The sequence below is a fragment of the Pseudopipra pipra genome, chromosome 13 (assembly GCF_036250125.1).
Source record: "Pseudopipra pipra isolate bDixPip1 chromosome 13, bDixPip1.hap1, whole genome shotgun sequence".
NCBI lineage: Eukaryota > Metazoa > Chordata > Aves > Passeriformes > Pipridae > Pseudopipra > Pseudopipra pipra.
This window is the reverse complement of record NC_087561.1, coordinates 16,437,771-16,458,337: the sequence shown is the minus strand read 5'-3', so window position 1 is coordinate 16,458,337 and position 20,567 is coordinate 16,437,771. Positions and strand designations below refer to the sequence as shown.

At 40.1% G+C, this 20,567-nt stretch overlaps 1 protein-coding gene across 1 annotated transcript in view; it reads left to right on the top strand.

The window, feature by feature from the left end:
* The window catches only part of LOC135421547 (connector enhancer of kinase suppressor of ras 2-like), a 172,691-nt gene that overhangs the window by 49,766 nt on the left and 102,358 nt on the right, over nt 1–20,567 (top strand). Inside the window, exon 2 of the mRNA XM_064670139.1 lies at nt 13,223–13,386. Coding sequence (XP_064526209.1) covers nt 13,223–13,386 — 164 coding nt within the window. The remainder of the gene's footprint in view (nt 1–13,222; nt 13,387–20,567) is intronic.

Sequence of the window (20,567 nt, the reverse complement as noted above, 5' to 3'; positions counted from 1 at the left end):
TGGGGAAGTAATACACTTGGCACTTAATTTTTAAAAGATAAAAATTAAGATTATCTTTTTAATTTTTAAAAGATAAAAATTAAGATTGCACAATGCAATTAATGCAACCTGAGGTGATTTCACAGGACTGAATCCGTTTCCAGAATTCCTCGTGCTGGTTTTGCATTTCAGGCTGGGGTTTGGGAAGGCTGGAGCTCAGGCTTAGCCTTGGGAGGATGGTTTTGGGGGTCGTAGGAGCGGAGGGGGAGTTTGGGTTTTAGAGCCACAGTGGGGTCATCTGGAACACCACACAACTACAGCCCAGCAGTAACAAACTCCTGATCAAACCCTCTAATGCCATAAAAACACTTCCCTGCCCCTGGCTGAGGGAAGCTGGAGGTTCCCCCCTTTACCTGCCCAATCCTCTTAGTGCAGGTGTCCCGTGATCCCATTCCCGGAGAGGGAAGCACAGGCTGCGACTCCCTGTTTGCTAAATCCTCTTAGTGCTGAAGCAGCCTGAAATTCTGCTGTGCTCTGGGGAATTAGCACCCAAGTTACATTTGCTCTTTGCCTGCTCTTTTGATGGGATACACCACGGGGCAGCTCTGGAATGAATCCCCGGGAACAGCTCTGCTCATCCAGCACTTTTCCCAGTCTGCAGCACCTCAGCCCGTTTGGAATCACTGAAGCAGTGGTCGTGGCTGGAGCACTTTGTTATAAATGGCAACATTTCCTTTAGAAGTCAGGTGTTATAATCACAAAAAAAACCCCAAACTCCTCAGGTTTTCTTTTTGCTTTTACTAATATGTAAAAGTTGGACAGAAAATCTCGCAGGCCCAGGATGCCCTGAGCTTTTTCCATGTGTGCTGAGGGAGGTTGGAGCCATCAGATTTACCTGTTAATATTACAGGAAGAAACAATTGCAGTGATGGGTAACAAAATGAATTTTCATGGAGAATTGAATAATATCTTAATTTCTTAAGATGAAGTTGTCTTTGTTTCGTGTCATGTTTCTGGAAGTTCAGGAAAATGGCAATTTGGAAGAAGCTAATCACATAATGATTTAAAGACAAAATGTTTCATAAATATGAAGGCCACATCTAGTTCTCTCTTCTGACCTTTTTGGATTATCTCAATCTTAATTTTCCTGCCTTTTTTTTTTTTATAGCATCTCTCTTATGCAGAAACCTGTAGTTCTTTAATTGATTTGTGTATCCCTTTTTTCTCAGTATTTTCTTGTTTCTGTTACACTTTGCTTGATCCTGTTTGAGCAAACCATTTCCTAAACGTTCTTAAGGAGCTGACCAGCCTCTAATACCCTTCCATGTTCTGTTCTCTGGCACGTGTGACAAATAAACCAGAAGATAATTTTCTTTTCTGAGGCTTTCCTGAGAATGGCTGCAAGGGCAGTGCGGAAGAAGCCATGAGGAATGTCCCCAGAAACATTATTTCATATTGTGCTCCTTTTGCTGACACAGAATTAATTTATCCTGCTCACTCCAGTGCATTGCTCCGGGCTGTGGGCTCTGTATTTTTAGAGTTATTGCATTTACCTTTTCACAGAGAGTTATTACATTTACCTTTTCACCAGCAGCTCTATTTCGAGGTTTTATGGACAGTGCTTACTGCTGACATGTTATTATTGGGGATCTCTTACTCCTTGTCTGATGACTTGAGAAAAAAACTTTATTTCCTTATGAAGAGCATAAAAATAGCTCAGAATGGTAGAAGGGAACTCTGCAGTTCTTCCAGTCTGATGCTTCCTTGTCAGAGAGATGGAAATTCAAGCACCAGTCCTGCCCTATGTCCCTTTTTTGCCTGCTGCCATGTAAAAGATTTAATCATCTTAGGCATATTAAAAAGTCTTATTTCAAACATGAGTGAGTGACATCCTATGGCTTTGAAATGTTTTGTAATCACTCGGGGTTTAATTTTTTTTTGGTACTGAATTACCAGCAAATTTATTGCTTTGCTGAATGGATTAAAATTTTCTTTACATTGAGCTGTAATCATACTTTATTCATGGACTTTTGGATATACAGTTCTTTAGATATGATAAGATTCTTGCCTGTTTCATGTTACTTCACAGAAGTATTTAATATTGGATAAGCTATGTCTAGATCAAGTAGCAAAACATTTAGAATTCAGAATTTAAAACACAAAGTAATAGTGATTTAAGATGGAGTAATGTTTTCCATCGTGTAGCTGAAGCCAGAGATTTAATCTATCTTAAGCTGGTACTCCACAAAAAGTGGTAGTGAATAAAATTTCCTACCTCTCATTTTGTTCAATAACAATCATAATAAATTTCTGGCATCACCATGCAATAGAAATGGAGAATGAAAACGGGTAGATGTAAGAAAAGAGAAAAGCTTCATTTTCCAGTAGGATTTACAGTTTGATTTTTATTTCTTCTGTGATTTTTTTTTTCTTCCCATTTGCCTGCTTTTGTTGGTTTTCTATAGTTTGTATTGATAAAAATATGGATTCCTAGTTCAGGATTTTCCTGACAGTGAATTGGCAATTCCTGCTAATGAGCTGACTTTAAACTGAGCTAAGCACTGCCTGCTGGAGCCAATCCCTCCAAACTGTGTAAGGAAAGAGCCTAATTTGAGATCATCCAGACTTAGAGTCACCAGGATTCCCAGGAATGCTGCAGGTGGCTTCCTCAGGGTTTCCTTGAAACAAAAGGAAAGAGAGGGATGTGTGTGAAACCCCAGACCAACTGACCCACAGCCTTGCCCAAATATTGGCCTTTACAGATGCCTTCACCAAAGCTTCTGAGTACCCCTGAGAAAAAAGGGAATCCTACCCCTTTTCTTTATTTCTTACAGCAATCTGATTTTTGGCATCGATGTGGAGAACTGTGTGAGGAATTGCCAAGGCTCCCTTCTACTCCTGGGATTGTTTCTTGCAGGTGTCTAAACCATTACACACGAATTAGGTCATGGATTTGTAGCTGCTGAAGAAATTGGGTTGAGCAGAACTCTGATTTGTTGGGCTTTTCACTCCCAAAGCCTACAGTGAATTTGGCTGTTCTTTTGATATCCGGGATTTTTAGCAAAATATGTCAGTGAAGTCGGTACACGAATTGCTGTATTTTGGCACTGAAACATCTGTAGCACTTTCTGTTTGACTCTCCTCTGTCAGCTCTTTGTCCTCACTCAGCTTTGCATCGTTGGCACTCGCTGAGGGAGGACATGATCAGGGATCCTGCTGTCCTGGATGAGTTTGGGGAGCTGATAACATTCCACAGCTGTCCTTGTGCCTCAGAAAACTTCAGTCTCTTTATATGTATTTTGTGTAGTCACCCTTTTGGGGTGTCTGTGCCTGCGTGGGTTTTGAAATGATTATGAATTGAATTAATGTGGAGCCCTATTACAAGGTGATCAGAGATACTTTTAGGGCAGGATTCATTTCACCCAACTTTGTCTGCCTTGCTATTACATGAGTTTTGTCTGGCAAGTCACTGTCTCTCTATTGATTAGCTGAAGCAGACTCGTTATCTCTCTCTTCAGTGTTTCTTTTTCTTCACTCTTAAGACAGGGACAAGTGGGGCACATCCCTGTAGTACTTGTACAAGAACTTGCTTGGTGTGATAGTTTTCTTTGGGTTTGTATAATATCAAACTTGCTTTTAGCAGGTCAGTCTGTGATTAAGACTTTCCTGTGGAGAGTGCAAGGGGGATAAATCCTCAGAAGCCAGAGAAGGGAGATTTCAGTTATATTTATTTTTTCTAGTACTTTTGCTTTCAAGATCAGCCCTGGTAGATGAGACGTGGTTAATGCTGTTCCTTCCTTATTAGACTTCCTGACCTTTCTGAAATGGAAACTATAGGGGTCTGAAATGAGCTCCCTTCGATGTGCTCAGGCTCTAGTGAAGGAAATGATACAGATTTCCTGGTTTTCTTTCCACCTAAGAATCATTTCTTTTTCTTGGTGGCTTTGGGGTGTTGTGGTTTCTTTGTAGTTTTTATTACATTAAGAGTTGTTTCCCCCCCCATCATCTTTGGCAGCAAACTGATGGTTACTGCAAAAACATCCTCTTGGGAGCAGGGAACTGGAACAGGCTCTTGGAATCACCTATCACTGCCCTCCAGCCCTGGGAGGTGTGAAGACAACCTTTGGTACTTAGTGCAAAAAGGAGGAATATGAACCCTAATCACACCAGCTCTCCACTTCTAAGAACATGTGTGCAGGGTGGATGTTCTTTTGTTATTACTGATCCTAGACATGATTGTTCCTCACCAGAATCATTCCAACACCGTGATCTTTGCTCCTTTGTGATTGGGCGAAGCGATTTGAGAATTTAAGTTGTGCTGGTTCTGCATTTTGGTTTGAGCACAAATCAAGAAGATTCTTCTAGATATGAATCTATTTTTGGCCTTGTGAATATATTTTCTTTTATTGTCTTTTTAGCTGATTCTAAAAGTTATTTAAAATTTTTGATATGTGTTCCAGGATGTCTGGAATAGGGGGTGGGATGATGATCATCAGTTTGTCATCTCAGCAGTTGAGAGAGAAAACTAAGGATTATCAAATGCAGATTTCTTAGGGTGTAGGAAGTACAGAAGTGCTTGAAATGCTTTGGCCAAATGCAAGGTACTTTTAAAATTAATGTAACAAGGCAAATTCAGGGAACAAGTATCCTCAGCTTGGTCACTCTGGAGTGTGGAAGCATCTCATCAAACAAATGGGAGGTGTGAACATGGGGCTTTAGAGCACTTCCAGGTCATCCTTCAGCCTTGCTGCTTCAGAAATGACTGGAGGCTGTTGCTTTACATCCTCATCGAGGAGAGAATTAATGAGGCTAAGGAAAGATGTAAATTTGCGTTGGCACAAAGAGCTAATTAAAACATCTCTGTTTTTTATCACTTTTATGAGAAATTCATCAGTAACAGCATTAGTGACACGTCTCAAGGTTAAGACTGTTGTGGAATGTGACAGCCAGGCACACGGACTTGTGCCTGAAAATGTGATCCATTCTCTCTGTGAGACCCTTTTCTTCCAGAAACCTCTTTAAGGTCAGGACTAATTTCTACCAAGCTTCTAGAAAATGCTGTTTATTACTTCAGTGGTAATACCACAGCTCAACACCTGTCAGAAGTCGAGGACAAAGTTAGAATGTCCTCACTTCCTATTATTCAGTCACAGGTAATGAAGGCAGAACTATATTAAGTCATTTACTTCATATATATGAATGTCAATTTAAGGGGGATGGCATATCATTAAATCAAATTTTATTAGTTCAGCAGTTTGTTCATTTGTTATTAATATTGCTTGACACATTCCCCTACAAAACCTTCTCAGCTGCTGTGAACTCTTAAAATATTCATAATTTCAGCAGAGCTTTTGTCTTGATAATATAGTTATCTTGGAAAATTGCTGCTGAAAAGAGCTTGGAGTTAGAGACTGAGGTTATGGGAAAGCCCCTTGCTTTAGCCATGCTAAAAATACAATACTGAAGTTACAGTGATGATGTGGTATTCCCACTGGATTTGCATATGGGATAGAATCTAGGAGGTTTGTGTCTCAGAATAGAATCTGGTTTGTGTCTCAGACATGCACTGTGGTGGAGTGGCAGTGATGTTTGTCCTGATTCAGAGGAGGACAGTTGGGAGTGAGATAAAAAGGGTGTCTGGATGCTCAGGGACCTGCTTTGGGTTATGTCCCTTTTCCAAAAGGTGTTTGTGGCTGAGGAGATTTGTCAGTGCAAGTGAAGCTCCTGACCTGTTCTGGGGAGAAAAGAGGAATGAGGTTGGAAGCTTTCATCTCCCAACACTGCTTCCCTGCTGGCTACAGAGGAGACAAAGCCACCAAGTCCACACATAGAAAATAAAAGAGTAGAGACAGCACAGAAGGGAGGAAAAAATGTGATATTGGGAAATAGAAGCTGGCTGTCAATGAAAGGAGTTGAAGATATACAGGATTTTGTTAAGGGAGAAAAACCTGAGAATTTTGTGATGAGAGGATACCTGTGGCAGGGACTGTTGGGCCAGTGCCAGTGGCTGGGTGTGGCATGGAGCTGCAGGATGGGGATGGAGAGGATGAGGAGCAGAGAGCCCTCTGAATGAAGGGCTGGGAGTGCACAAGTGCTCTGGCTGCCAAGAGCCCAGCTGGATCCTGGGGCTTGAGTGTGTCTGCAGAGGGCTTGGATGGGACAGATGTGGATCCTGGCACCCTCAGGAGAGAAAAGTGGGAGCGAGGGAAGTACTTTGTGGACCTGCACAGCCTTAGCCAGAGGTCTGACACAAGTGGAAGAGTTTATGTCCAGTAAGTTCAATCCGCTTTGAAGCCTGGAATGGCAGCCAACATTTTTGGTGTCAATTGGTGCCTGGGAAACATTAATTCCAAGTGCTCATCCCGCCCCAGTTCCTGTTCATGCAGATGATGATCTGTAAATTCAAGCAGCAGAGTCTGCCTGTATTTGCATGTAAAACATCCATCTGTATCCCTGTGAATGTTGGAGTGACGCAGAGGAAACTCAGCCGGGAAGCAACATTTAAACCCATTCTAGTCGCACAGCCAAGCATTTAAAGGTCAGATAATGCCAGAGCTGAGGGATTAATTTTTTCAGAATAATCTGAATTCTCTCCTTTTTGTGTGTTTGTGCCTTCCTGCTGTGCCTGGCGGTTCTTAATGGAGTTTTTGTAGGAAATTTTGTAATCTAGCTGCAATATTGCTGAAGATCAGATTTGTGACATGTAGGCTTAAAGATGCAAAGATAATCTTCAGTTTTCAGATAGAACTCTAAACTTCAGGCAAGTTTAGGCTGTATGGAGCTCTGAGCAACCTGGTCTAGTGAAAGGTACCCCTGAACACAACAGGGGGTTGGAAATAGATGATCTTTAAGGTCCCTTTCAACCCAGGCCATTCTCTGATTCTATGAAATGCTCCGAGTTTGGTGTTTTAGAATGTCCTCAAACACATCCCCTCTGTCTCTCTGAATTGTGAGTGTGTGAAGATCCTGTTCTTCAGGCACTCTAAACACTTTTTTTTTTTTTTTATTTCTCCTGAAGGGCTTAAGAACCAATATCTGGTGTTTGAGAGTCAGCTTAGTGTGAACAGGCCTCGAGGATAATTCCTTTTCTTTATTTGGACTGAATAATTCTTAAAAAGCTTTTTAACGTCATTGGCAAAAAATAACCACCTGATGATTGTCCTTGTTACAAGTTATATAAGAACTGGAAAAAGATCCACTGGGACTGAGCCCAGTGTAATAGATCAGAGAGGTTTTTGATGGAGGACACGGATGAATTGATGTGTGTATTGAATAAAATCACATTTAGGAAAAGGCATGGATTCTCTACCTCCTTCTCTCTGTCAGCCAACCAGTCAACTTCTTCCAGATCTTTCTGCTAAATATTGCTTTAGATGGAAAATACCCCGTGTTTCTTTGAAAAAACAAACCAAACTTTTTTGGTTTCTGTAACAACCATCCCTTGGACTGAGGCTGTGGATGCTGTTAAACACTGGATGTGTTTAAGCAGATCTGCATATGTAAACTGAAGGCTGTGACAGGAGCAGAAGTTCGTGCTGCCTTCCCCAATTAATCAGAGAATTTCCACACAGAAATGAGTTTTCATTTCACCTAATAGTGAATATCTAATTTTTTGGCCTTGCAAGTTGCTCTGCCTGGGAAGAGAAGCCCTTGGTGGTTCAGATGAGGTGTCTCAGGTGCAGCCCTCTCTGTTTGGAAGGTCGTGTGTGAGTTCACCTGCAAAAACCAACAGGAGTCAAATAATGTTTCCTTACTCAAGGCTCCAAACCTACTTGAGCAGTTTTTGTCTATGCCCTTGCTCAAAGCACACACGATTTCTGGTTGTCTTTTGCCTTTTCTTTGCCCTTCCTTGCAGTGTTTCTGTCCTTTTTTTTAGCCTTATATGTCACACAAGACATCAGCTCTCACTGAGCACAGTCACTGTTGGCATTATCTCCACTGAAAGGCCCAGAAAATTTAGTGGGTTCCTTTCGACATCCAGCACAGCAACATTTGAAAATTGGTATTTGTCCCTGCCTCACTTTGATATATTGATTTTTTTTTTTCACAAGTCACCATTCTGCAACAGAGATATGAATGTTGTATAGGTTTTACTAGTCAAATGAGGTACATTAAAAGGTTATTAATTTGTCTTGGCAGCCCAATTCTTTTGAGTAATCAGATTGTTCCATCGACTTTGAGGTTTTGTCCTTTAGATCCAGATTCCACGGACATTTGTACTTCAGATTTGCTGTTGTGTATAAGCTGCTGTGCAACTCTGAGTTCAGTATTCTATGTGCTTTTAATTTTAAAGATAATTTTAATTAGGAAAAACATTCACTACTTTCTCAGGCCCTGAATCAAAGTGATTTTGCCCAGCTGGCTGTCAGTGGGCTCCAGCACTTTGTACATCAGTGCTGAGCTGCCCAAGTCAGGAGTGGTCAAAGCATTTCCACTGAGCTGCTTTCCTGCTTGTTCATCCCTAAAGCAGAATGAGCAAGGCTGCATTTTCCTCACAGAGGGTCTGGTTTTGCACGTCCTCATCTGTCAGGAGAGTGACCTGGGGAGAGCAGTGGTGTTTGTGACAGGCTGGACTGGCAGGGCCCTCCCCATGGCCCCTCCCTTCCCAGCCAGGGTCCTGCTGTTCCAGCCAGATGCCTGGATTTTCCCCTGGGAATGGTGATGCAGCAGCAACAAGCCCATCATCTAGTCAGTAATAAAAAACATATTAAAATATATGAAAAAGGAGAAGTGAGTGAATGTAGCTTAGGGAGAGGTTTATGAAAAATTGGAAATTACAGACTTTTAAATTAGAGGTTACTTTTGTGATGGATAGCACTTGACAAAGTTATTGTCCCTCCAGTTCTCCCTGTGAGAGCTGCCCTGTCTGCATCATTCCTGCATAAAGGGCAAAAACTTGTGCCTTTCCTCCATTTATTCCATAGTAATTTTTTTCAATAATGGTAATACTTTCCAATATCTCTGGCCAATGGCAGAGGAAGGGACAGATCTTTATGTAACGTGGCACCAAGTTTGTGCTTTAATGTGAACCAAACCTGGCATTTGTTGACACCGATGGAAAGATTCATTTAACCTCAGTGGACCTTTATTTGTCACAGTAAGGAGCATCCCTTTTGTAATGTTTGCTCTGACTTAATTCCTAAATCTGATTTTAGCCAGTGTTACAGAGAATTTTTTTAAGATGTTGGTTTGCTTTTCTATTTCAATGACTCTTTTTTTTTTCCCAATTATGCATTTCTGAAAATAAATATTTTCAAGCTAACTGACTTTTTTTCCCCTGCCCTTTCTCTCTAATTTTTTCTGCCTCCTTTCTCTTTCACATTTACATGATTTAGACAATATCTGATTTGCAAAATCATCAACATGGTGAGTCAACATATCAGAGTTGCTTACTTTTCCTCTGCTCAGAGAGAGAGTTTTCCTGGTCCATGTGGATTTATTAAACTTTCCTTTACTTAAAAATGGAAAGAGACAGGATGGAATCACAGAATTTTTTAGGTTGGAAAAGACCTTTAAGATCATCAAGTCCAACCGTTGGGGTTTTCAGGTGAATGTGGTTTATGGGGTGTTTTACCCAACTTCTTTCTACAAGGCCATTTTTTGAGTGTGTGGGTTCATGTTCAGCCAGTGCTGCTTCCCAGCTGATTCAGTCAGCACTGAATGGAGAACTCTTTTGTTGGGTTGTGCTCTATTAAATAATACTGAAAGACTAGGAAATGTCTTCAACTCTCACTAATTCCCTGTTAAAGTGAGCTAAGTCCTTTAGCCAAGTTGGGTGGGAAAAGTAAAAATTCTTCCACCACCAACCATAGTTTTCTTGCTGTGGGTGTTAAGCCTTGGCTTTCAAAATAAAAAATATATATGTTTAAACACTTCTACTTGAATCAATTTACTGCATTCTGAAGGACATATAGTTCAGTTATAAGCTGTATCCAAGTAAAGAATGTACAGCAACAGAACTGCAAGTTTGTGACACTGATACAGTGTAACTTGGGAATAGGGGTTTAATTTTATTTACCTACATCTAAGCAGAGCTGATGCCCTTTACTTCTTTGTAGTTGTGAATCTTAACTACTTTAAGACTTACCTGTAAACAGAAATTATGTCAGGAATTGCACAAAGAGCACTAATGAGGCCTGAGTGGCTTGAGGAAATAAATATTTCATTTGGGTTTGGCGAGTCAACACGGCCTCATCCTGTACCCTCCTAATTGCATCCTCGATATTTTCCTGCTAAAAGCAATTAGAGCTGTGACAACGAAGAGCAAAGCTCCTGAAGGCTGAAATTTTGCTGGGTAACCTCTCACACTGCAGTACCTGGCTCCCAGAGAGACAGAAAAAAACCAAAACAGATGGACAAATGTCTCTCTTTGTGGATGTTTATCGGGTGCTGTCAGGCCCTGAGCCAGCCTGGCCCTTTAATGACACATCCCTGGGTCCTGGTGTCAGCTGCCTCACTGTTTGCACCAGTAAGTAAAGCCTTCTAAAGGTGCCCTGGGGAGCTATTACAGAGCAGGACCAATAATACAAATTTCATATTTTGCTCTGCTGTCAGACATCCTCTCTGGCACAAGGGCAGGTTTAATACTTCTCACTGTGCAGTTTTCACAGTGTGCCACGTTCATTTGGGTTTTTCTAAATCTCTCTTAATACTACAAATGCTTATTTGTGGCCACTGATTCTAATTTTTTTTTAATTAATTTGCTTTACTTCAAAATAATTTATTATCTAGTAGCAGTCTCAGTGATTCCTTCTGAGTTTTAGGGATATGTTCACTAAAAGCGAATTTGGAATATGTAGGGTTTGGAATTTTTGCTCTAAGAATTGTTCTTGGGCAGGCAGGGAAGAGAAATGTGTAATGGCTTGGAATTTAAATGTGAAATATTAATTGCAGAATTTTCAGTGAACAGCCTTCAACCAATCCAAAATGAAATACACTTATGTAAAATCATTCATGAGATTATTTGAAATAACAAGTAGATGCAGAGAAATAGTGTTCTACTTGCAAACCATTCCAGAGCAGAGAAAAGGTTTAGGTATTAGTTGCAAACAGACTGCTGAGTTGAGCTTTAAAAAACACAAACACTCCAAAAATTGCAACATGAAATATACGATATTTTTAACACTGATCTAATTTTGCATGGGGTATAAGTGCCTATAAAGCTGTGAACATGACTTGGTAAATGATAAATGAGCTCTACCTATACCATAACTTAGGACTATCACTTTACAGAGTAAGTAATTGGATCACGCTGAAAGAGAAGTTAATTAAATGAAACTGAAATATATCCCCTTGTATTTATGAACAGAAGGCAAACACACACTGTTGTGTTTCATTCAATTCTTGTGTCTCAACTGAATTATGTTGTGTTAATTGAGACTCACAGTGGTGACACTCAACGTGCCAAATACAAGGTGTCAGATCTCTCTTTCTCCAATATTCTGGAGAATGTGGCCAATATCAGAAATATCAACTGTTTTTGCCTACAGGATAGTTTTAAATTTCATATATCTCACATTTTCTGACTTGAATGTCCACAAGCTGGTTTGGTTATTCTGATAACTTCCCATATAACATTTACAAATTCATCTCTGGGCACTAATCCCAGCACTCAGTCAGGCCAAGGTCTTCCATGTCAGTGATGTGTTAATGCTTTCTATGACAATTAAATTAACCAGTTTTAATAGATTGAACTTAATCACTTCATATTATCTAAGAAGGTGTGTTTAGAAATGGAGTAATAGATAGTAATGTAATTTTCTAATCTGTCTTTGGTAAAATTCCTGCACTGTCTTGTTTAACTCATTTAGCATTCCTTTGCTAATTTAGAGGAATATAATTCTGTTCATCATTGCCAAACTGTACCATCCGGTTAAGTAAAAGGACCTTTGTGGCTCAAAAAAATGTAAAAACAACTACAAAGTTCTCTTTAAAAAGATACTGAGGCACATGACAGAATTATCTGCTTCTTTAGATTAACAACCCAGGAAATGAAGACGACATCAACTTTTGCTTTATTTCTGTTTATATTGCATTTGTGAGAACTTTTAAACAGACAAATGAGAACAATGTTGTTCATGTGCCTGTTGCTTTCCTTTTCTTTAGATACATCGTGGCCTTTTAGAGCCTGGCTGCACATTTTCTCCCTAATTGAGCCCCACTGGTAACTTTCTGTGTGCAGAAATTATATTTCAAAGCTCTGTCTTCCTTAAGTGCCCAAGCTGGTTATTTCTGTGCTTTCTGGATATCTGTAGTTTTATGGATCTTGGGTTTACTTGCATCAAATAACAGAGGATCAAAATGTTTTACTCACTCTGCTTGGTAGGTGAAGTTATTGAAGGTGAATTTTGTAGGTCTCCAGAAAACCGTGTGCATATCAGGCTATGGTTGATCTGACAGAGTCCTTGAGGGAACTCTGAGTAACCTCACGTAGCTTTTAGTACTTTTAGCTTTTAGTACTAGAGCCTGGTGTTCAACTAATTGTTCTGGAAGCTCAGAGTATGTGTGGTGCAGAAACAGGTTTGGAGGAATGAGAAGTGTTTTAGTTGATGTTGTTCACTGGCCTCTTCTCCAGTCTGAGAAACAGAATAATCTGGTTTTTCCACCTGATCAATTCTCAGGGAGAAACAGAACAATTCTTTGTGTATGGGCAAAGTTGGATTATTAATTGAAGGTGTTGGAACAAAACGATTTGTATGTTATTGAGATTCAGAAAACTGGAAAATTTGACTTTGGGGGGAGAATTGGCAGTGGGTGTAGCAGAGTTAGTGCAGGTGGTAACTGAGCCTAAAAACACTCTTCCCAATCAGTGATAGCCACACTATCTGACTTTGAAGATCCTGGAAGAGCAGTACCAGGAAGAATATGTTCCTAATCATAAGATAAACTTATATTTAGGTCTTTGTGACATCAGGAGAAAAAGCTTTTCTATAATGTCACCCTCTGTGCTGTTTCATCCTTCCCTGGTCTCCTTATTAAGTACCATGAAGGTGTAAAATCAGTACTAAAATGTTTAAAAATGTTGTAAATAACATCAGTAATATAAACTTTCCTCTTTAGCAGCATGTGCTGTATTATGTAAGTTAAATTACCACTTCTTTGCACATTTTCCATAGTAGCTCCAAACAAGGAAGTACACTTGTATTTCCAAGAAATTTCTCTATTCATGAATTACAGAACTGGGGTTCTTTTTTTTTCCCTTTTCTCTACTCTCTGAATATGCATTGTTGGCTTTTCCAAACAGGCCTGGATGATTGCCTCCAACAATACATCAAAAATTTTGAAAGGGAGAAGATCAATGGGGAGCAGCTGCTGCACATCACTCACCAGGAGCTGGAGGAGCTGGGAGTCACTCGCATCGGCCACCAGGAGCTGATCCTGGAAGCAGTTGATCTGCTCTGTGCTTTGGTAAGTGATTTCTTGCATCACTCACCTGGGTTTATAAATCTCCAAACTACATAAAAGTAGTGTAGAATGTTCTCTCCAGCTACAGTGGCTTTGCTTCATTGAAGGACAGGCATGTCCTGGCTTCTCTCAGCTGTAGAGGAACTATAATTTAATGATTTTATGGTTGTGTGTTATAGTCTTTTATTGCTTTTTCCTCTGAATTTCTTGCTTCTGCATTCAAATGCTGTTGACTATCACTGCTGGCATCCATATGGTCCTGTAATTATATGCCATATGCCCTGGTATTTCACGGACATTTGCCACACTATACTGAACCAAGCAGACCCGAGTGCTTTAACCATGCCAGCCTTCAAAAGGATGGTACTACAGAGCCAGGAGGTAATGCTAATTAGACTGGAAGATTGTTTAAAATCAGCTTTAAGACAAGACTGGAATGGTAAAATTGACTTTATCTAAACTACAGACATGTGTGTCAATTAAAAGTTAGGTTTGGGGGTTTTTTTTAGCAACCTGCAAGCATTTGGAAGAACACTGTTTTTTCATATTATTAATCATTAGGTTATTAATTCAGTTAGCCTCTTAACAAAGTATCTGATGTCAAAGAAATTTTTTCCTCTGCTGTTTAATTCCTGCCAGCTAATAAAATGTAATATATTAACTCTAAAGAAAAAATAACTCTCTTCTGTTTGTGTAGGTGAATGGGTGAAAAAGTATAGTAAAAGTCAATATTAAAATTATGTGGGTAAATTGTATATGACAGTCCCAGTATTTTATTTCTTTATCAGGAGTTCAACTTTTGCATAACTAAGTTATCCTGTGGGATTTTGATAAGATAAATTGCCTCCAAGAGGGAAATTGGCACTTAAAAGTAAGACGGGAAACAAACGAGGTAAAATGCACTTGATCTGAGGGAGAAAAAAAAACCAACCCAGTTTGAAGTGCCTCTTATTAATGACAAAACACACTCAGTGTAGCTCGAGATCTGTCCTTACAAGCTCCAGAACACATCTGTCAGAGCAGGGGATGCTCGGCCTCACCACAGCTGTACCTGTGGCTGGGCTGTGCTGCACCACCAACCACCGGCTGTGCTTTGGAAACCTCTGAGCTCCAGCTCCAGAGTTTCCCCTCTGAGACATTGTGTCCCACACGAAAAGAGCCACAACACCCCCAGTGTCACCTTATGTCACCTAAAGAGCAGTGTCACCGTGCCTGACAGCGGGCAGGAACAGCAGAGCCAGGAAGTTTCCCCTGGACAAAGCTCCCCTTCAGTCGCTGTGCCCTTTGGGAGGACCCTTGCTGGGCTTTTTTATGAGGATTTTTTTTTCTCTTTTAAGCAAAGAAAATGTACCTCTTGCTGCTGGTCAATAGTGCAGCTCTTACTGTGCTGTCTGTGACCTTCCTCTTTCTTTTGAAGCAGGATGGGGATTTTCCAGCTCCTGGTATCATTTATTCAGCCTCCTGCCTTTAAGCCCTTACCCTTCCTTTCTCACTCTGCTCTAAAACGCCTTTTTCTTTTTTTTCTCCTGCTTCTAAATTTTTCTTTCCCTGCCTGTTCTGTGTGCTTTCTGCTGAGTGAGTCTGGAGCCTGGGGCTCTGCTCTTGGGCTATTCTCTTGCTTCTGACATTTCTGCCTTGCTGCCATGCACAGCACATCCTTCAGTTCTTGCAGGATCACAAGGAAAAGTTTCACAAGACTAAGTATAATAGCTATTTTAAAACTATAATAATTTAGAAGAATTTGAATCCATCCAACCAAAAAGCATTATTAAGAATTTCTCTTTCAATCCTTTCAAAGGATGGCAATTATTGGATGGTAGAAGATCTGATGCTGCCTTTAATAATTGAAATACACTTCTAAAATATCACAATTGTATTCCTATTTCGTACTAAATCTTGAAACATTAATATATTATTATAATGATACCTGACTGCTGGTGACAAGTGAAAATTGTGAACTGGAGCTCCTCACTGTTACAGATTTTTAGATTAGTTAGTCTAAAAAAAACAGAGGAAATACCTTATTTTGAAAGTACTTTTTAAAGGGGGTATAGCAGTATCTGGGTTTTGTTTATGCCACTAAACAGAAATTAACATACAAGAAATTATTAGAACCAGAAGGTCTTAAGGAGCATGTCAATTTACCCCTGATTCCCTGAGGCACGTTGTATTAATGCAGTTTATGAGCAGCTAAAATAGAACCCCAGCCAGTCAGGAGTCAATCCTTTAAAGCACCATGTGTATGGACAGAATGCAGTGAATGGTAGAATGCAGTGTATTTGTAGATTCATAAATATATATAAATAAAAGAGGGGAAAGAGCAACTCCAACAACGTGTCCAAAATCCCAGCTGTGGAGAGTGGGTACCAGCAGGAGCAGAGTTTGCTCTGTCCCTCTGCCTGTTCAGCACAGCCTGAGCTCCCAGTCCCCTGCTGGCAGAGCATCCCCTGTGTTTTGTCCCGGTCTGGATCATGGATAGCCTGTTCCTGTTCATACCCACACCCCCCAGCCCTGCTCTGAGCTCTGCCTGTCCCCCCTCGCTGGGGCCACGTCGATGAGCAGCCATTTATTTGATTTTTTTCCAAGCATGGATCTCTCCATCGATTCCTGGTTGGCAGCTGGCAGTGCCCAAGCTCCATGACCTATTTCTCCCAGGCAGTGTCAGCAGGATCTCAGGGAGCTGGGTTGGGCAAGGCTTGGAGCAGGAGCAGCTCCAATGCTCTGGAGGAATCTCCCAGGCAGGCTCAGGCTCGGTGATGATCAGGAATTCCGTGCATGTTGCTGTGCCATGTTTTCCACCTGCCTTTCCTGAGGGTGGATTTTTTGGGAGTGGGGATTTGGTGGGGTTACACACCAGGGAGCAAGGCTGCTCTTCTGTCACAGAGATGCAAACCCTTGTGGAACACACACAGACCCAAGTGCTGACCCACAGGGAGGGTTCTAAGGGCAAGAGAAAACAAAAAATAAAGGAGGCACCTCCTGTGTTTTTTATTCCCTGTCCCAAACCACCTATTAGCCAGACTCCAAGTGCAAATTATTAAACACAAACTCTTACACATCTGCCCTTGCAATGATTTTATGCCCACTTTTCCCAAAAAAACCCCATGAGAAACAGAGACTAATATTATGTCTTTGTTAATTGATTCAACCATCATATTATTTTGGAATAAAATCAGGAGAGATATTACTAATATTTAAAATCACAGATCATTATTTTTCTTTTGAAATAAAACTGAGTTCAGAGCTTAGTGAGAGATGGAGAGATATTCCATCTCCTCAGTGTAATGAGGAACCAGGCATTACACATGAGAATCCTATGCAGGAAAGATTCCACCCTGGAAGACAACCTGCAGTAGGAAGGAAGGAAATACAAGAAATGTAAATAAGGAATAATAAGAGTATTTGATACACCCATAATATGAGAAGTGGCTGTATAGGGATATAGAAGCATATGGATTTTACCTTAAAACTCAAAAATAATTTAAAATGTTAGAATAATCTCATTTATGAAAGGGTAAAATCAAAGTGCAAAAGTTGAGAGCAATTTTCTCTGTAGGAAAGAAAGTACAGGCACTTTCTTGGGATTGCTCAGGGCTGAATTTATGTGCTGTGAAAGGGAAAGTCATAGGTAAGCCTTACTTTCAGCTTCAGTTCTTTAACTATTCTGGAAAGACATTTTTGAGTTGGGTTTTAATTATGAAGAAAATTGGGAATGATGGCTGTGGGGGGGAAAATCCTACTTTGAACATCAAAGTCCTTTCTTGCTGGTGTGGTCAGGAACAGCAATTATTTATTTGAAGTGACCTAAATAACATCTATGGACCAAAAAGTGTGGGCCACTTTGGATTTGGACTGTAACTTTATTAAAGTTGAAATATTAATTGGGATATGTATTGGAGGACTTGTTGCACAGAAGCTGAATCTGAAGAAGCAGTAGGGACTGGAGAAAATCACTTTTTGCTAGAGAGTAAAGGATACTGGAAACAATAGGAGGAACGTTTTTGAGGTCAACATGGGTTGCTGTTCAAACCTGTGCAAGTAAATTTAATTTAATTAGGGTAGTATTGGAGTCAGTATATTGGTAAGGTCTGCACGAATTAAAACATAAACACTCCAGTGGGAAGGAAGACTTTGATAATGAAAGGAAGAAAAATGAATGGGAAATGAAATGAATGCTCCAATGGAGATTTTATCTCCAGTAATTAAAAGTACTCTTAATTCCCAGGCATTCAGCTAGTGCAATTGGGCCCTGTATTGTGGAGAGATTTCAAGGGGAAATAAAGACTGGAAACTTTCTCTTCAGATCCTTCACAGCTACAATCCAGGCAGGGTGGATTTTCCAGCAGAAGGAACAACAAAGTCACCTGTGGGTCAACATGTTTATGACAACTGGCAGGAGTAGAATTTATTTGCATACTTACTATTTTTTAAAAAAATAATGTATAGGGCATAGCTACCAAAAAAAATCTTTTTCCTATCATTTTTTTCTGACATATTTCTTTACTAGGCATCTCTCTAACAAACTTACAACAGCAATGGGAATTTGTTGGTCAGCTGGGAAGCAGCTTGCAGGGATTTATTTTGGAACATTCCATGCTGGAGATGAAGCAGCCAGTCTTTCATAGGTGTCTCTGTATCTATTGATGAGGTTGTTTCTTCTGAATTAAAATTATTCAAGTTTTTTTTACTTTAATACTACCTTTTAGTGGCCATACCTACAATGATCTCTCTTGACATCCTTTTAATATTTCATTCTGCTAATGCACTTTTTGATTTGTCAATTCTGGGAGTATATTGGGAAGTATTTTTTCTTACTTTACCTGATTTGTAATCAGATTTCATTTTTTTAACAAGTCATTCAATATGTCAAATACTTATTTTTCACCCATATTTCAGAGGTTATTCAAAGGTGATTATACTAGACTAAAATCTTCATTTTATATATATATTGATGCTTGAGTATATGGACATAAATCTTCTTTCTTTAGAGTGGAATGCCATCCCTCTTAGTGAGAGATGGAGAGATATTCCATCTCCTCAGTGTAATGAGGAACCTGGCACATCCATTATTTTTGGCTGTACAAACATCTATGCATCCAGAGAGCTTTATTAATCTCAATTGGAGAAGAAGTTCAGCTTTTGGCAGTCCAGTGCTATTTATTGTGTGGTGCCAAAACATTGAATTAATACTATTGAATCGAGTTAGTTAATTATTGCACATATTAGAAGATTGTGGATCATCTTTTGCTTAGTCTAATTAGCAGCTTCATTCTTTCAAATCATGCAGTTCGGAAAAATAACTTATTTTAAGGGTTGTCTGTTGTTTTTTTCCTTTTAAAATCTGTCGGCAATTTTGGCATTTTCAAATATCTCTTAGGATGAGGGCAGGGAAGGAAGGTAATTGTACAAACAGAGTAGCCTGAAGTACTGCTGCTCACAGGTATTTTGCACATGTTTGTGCATAATAGTTTTGTCTTACTGGGAAGAGGCAAGAATTCCATGCTTTTGCTAATCTGGTGTGCTGGAAAAGGAGAAGTTTGGATGTAATTCCATATTGTTTGTCTTGACTACCTACCCAAGTGAAATCCCTCCTCCCTGAAATCCCCCAGTGCTCCCTCACCAGAAGTTAACAGGCAAATGAGAGGAAAGAGTGTTCTGTTTTTCCTGTCTTTGGGCGTAGCTGAGAGATGTCTTCTTGTCACACAGTAATTCCACTTCAGAAAACGGGGAGAAACATGTTCTATTCAAAGTGTTAAACCTGTTCCAAGGCCTGTAATTTCCTTCTGCAAATGTATCTGTTTAAGAACCAGTGAGAATGAGGCTCCTAAGCCATTGCAGGCTGGGCTGGTGAATGGGCTGCTCCAGGAGCTCCTGCATGCTTCTGAGAAATAAATGTACTTATTTCCATTTATAAATGTATAAAAGAATCCCTTTACAATAATCCAGTGCTGTATTTTATGCTGGTTGTGTGTCTGGGTAAACTCAGTGATTTTCAGTCACTGAGCATTGGACCCCTTTGCCTGTTCTGAGTTCCTGTCCCTCCCTGGTGGAGAGCAGCACACCTTGACATGTCCAGTTAAATTGCTTTGCTGCTTATTAGGCCAGTGCAGCTGCAGAAATTTATGCAAATGAGTAGGTAGGTAATGACATGATGTTAAAAACCACACGTGTCTGACACTGTAGACAAGGGCAAGAGGGAAAACACTGGCTCAAATTCTCCAGATAGTGTCAGAATACATCATAATTTGTGTATATCTTTGTACCCCTGGTTTAGGGGACGTGAAGTGAACATTCCTTTCTGACAAGATTTCAATTTCTCTCAAGGTTTAGAGCTGGGAGACAGTGACTGTGTCTGTAATTTCAGCCCTTTTGGATGTCTGGTTTCTCTGAGGCTGATCACAGTCACTCCTGGGGACAAAGGAATGGACATTTTCCCTGCACAGGGATAAAAGAAAAACCTATAAAGCAGCACCATGTTTCACTCCATGGTTGTTTCTGCTGGAACATTGCAGGGTGCAGTGTTAAGTGACTGTTTATTGCTTCTTTTGCTTTGATTTCTCTGAGTTTCACTGGAGTCCTTTCCTGCACAGTTGTCCAGTTTGCCAAAAACAGTGGAGACAGAAAGCAGGACAGCAAACTTCCATGTTCTAACCTTAATTTTAACCTAAATTGCTCTGTCTGAGCTCTCAGACTCAGACTAACCAAAATTTGGATATTGATTTGTGTGCAGAAATGTGGGCATACCCTGTGGTCTCCCAAGGATGCTCACCTGGCCTTTGTGGAACAATTAGAATTGACAGATCCAATTAATGTATATGAATTATTGCTTTCCCTGGAATCTCAATGTGAAGAGCATGGAATAGCCTGCCAGTGACACATGAACACATTGTGCAGCAGAGCATTCACACCCTCTTTTCCATCTTTTTCTTTCTACACTAAAGGAGTTAGAGAGAAGGATGCTTGTAATATTTGCACCCTGTCTCATCTCCTACTCATGATAAAATGTGTTGCTGGATTCCTACATTACTTTTAATCAAACACATGCTAATGTGACCAAATCTTTCCACAAAATGAAATCTTGTGAGAGATTCTCATCACTGCTCCCACAAACAATCTCTAGGAGATAAAATAGTCCTTTACACTCTTTTTCCTTTCCATTTCTGGATGACGTTTGTGGGGCACTT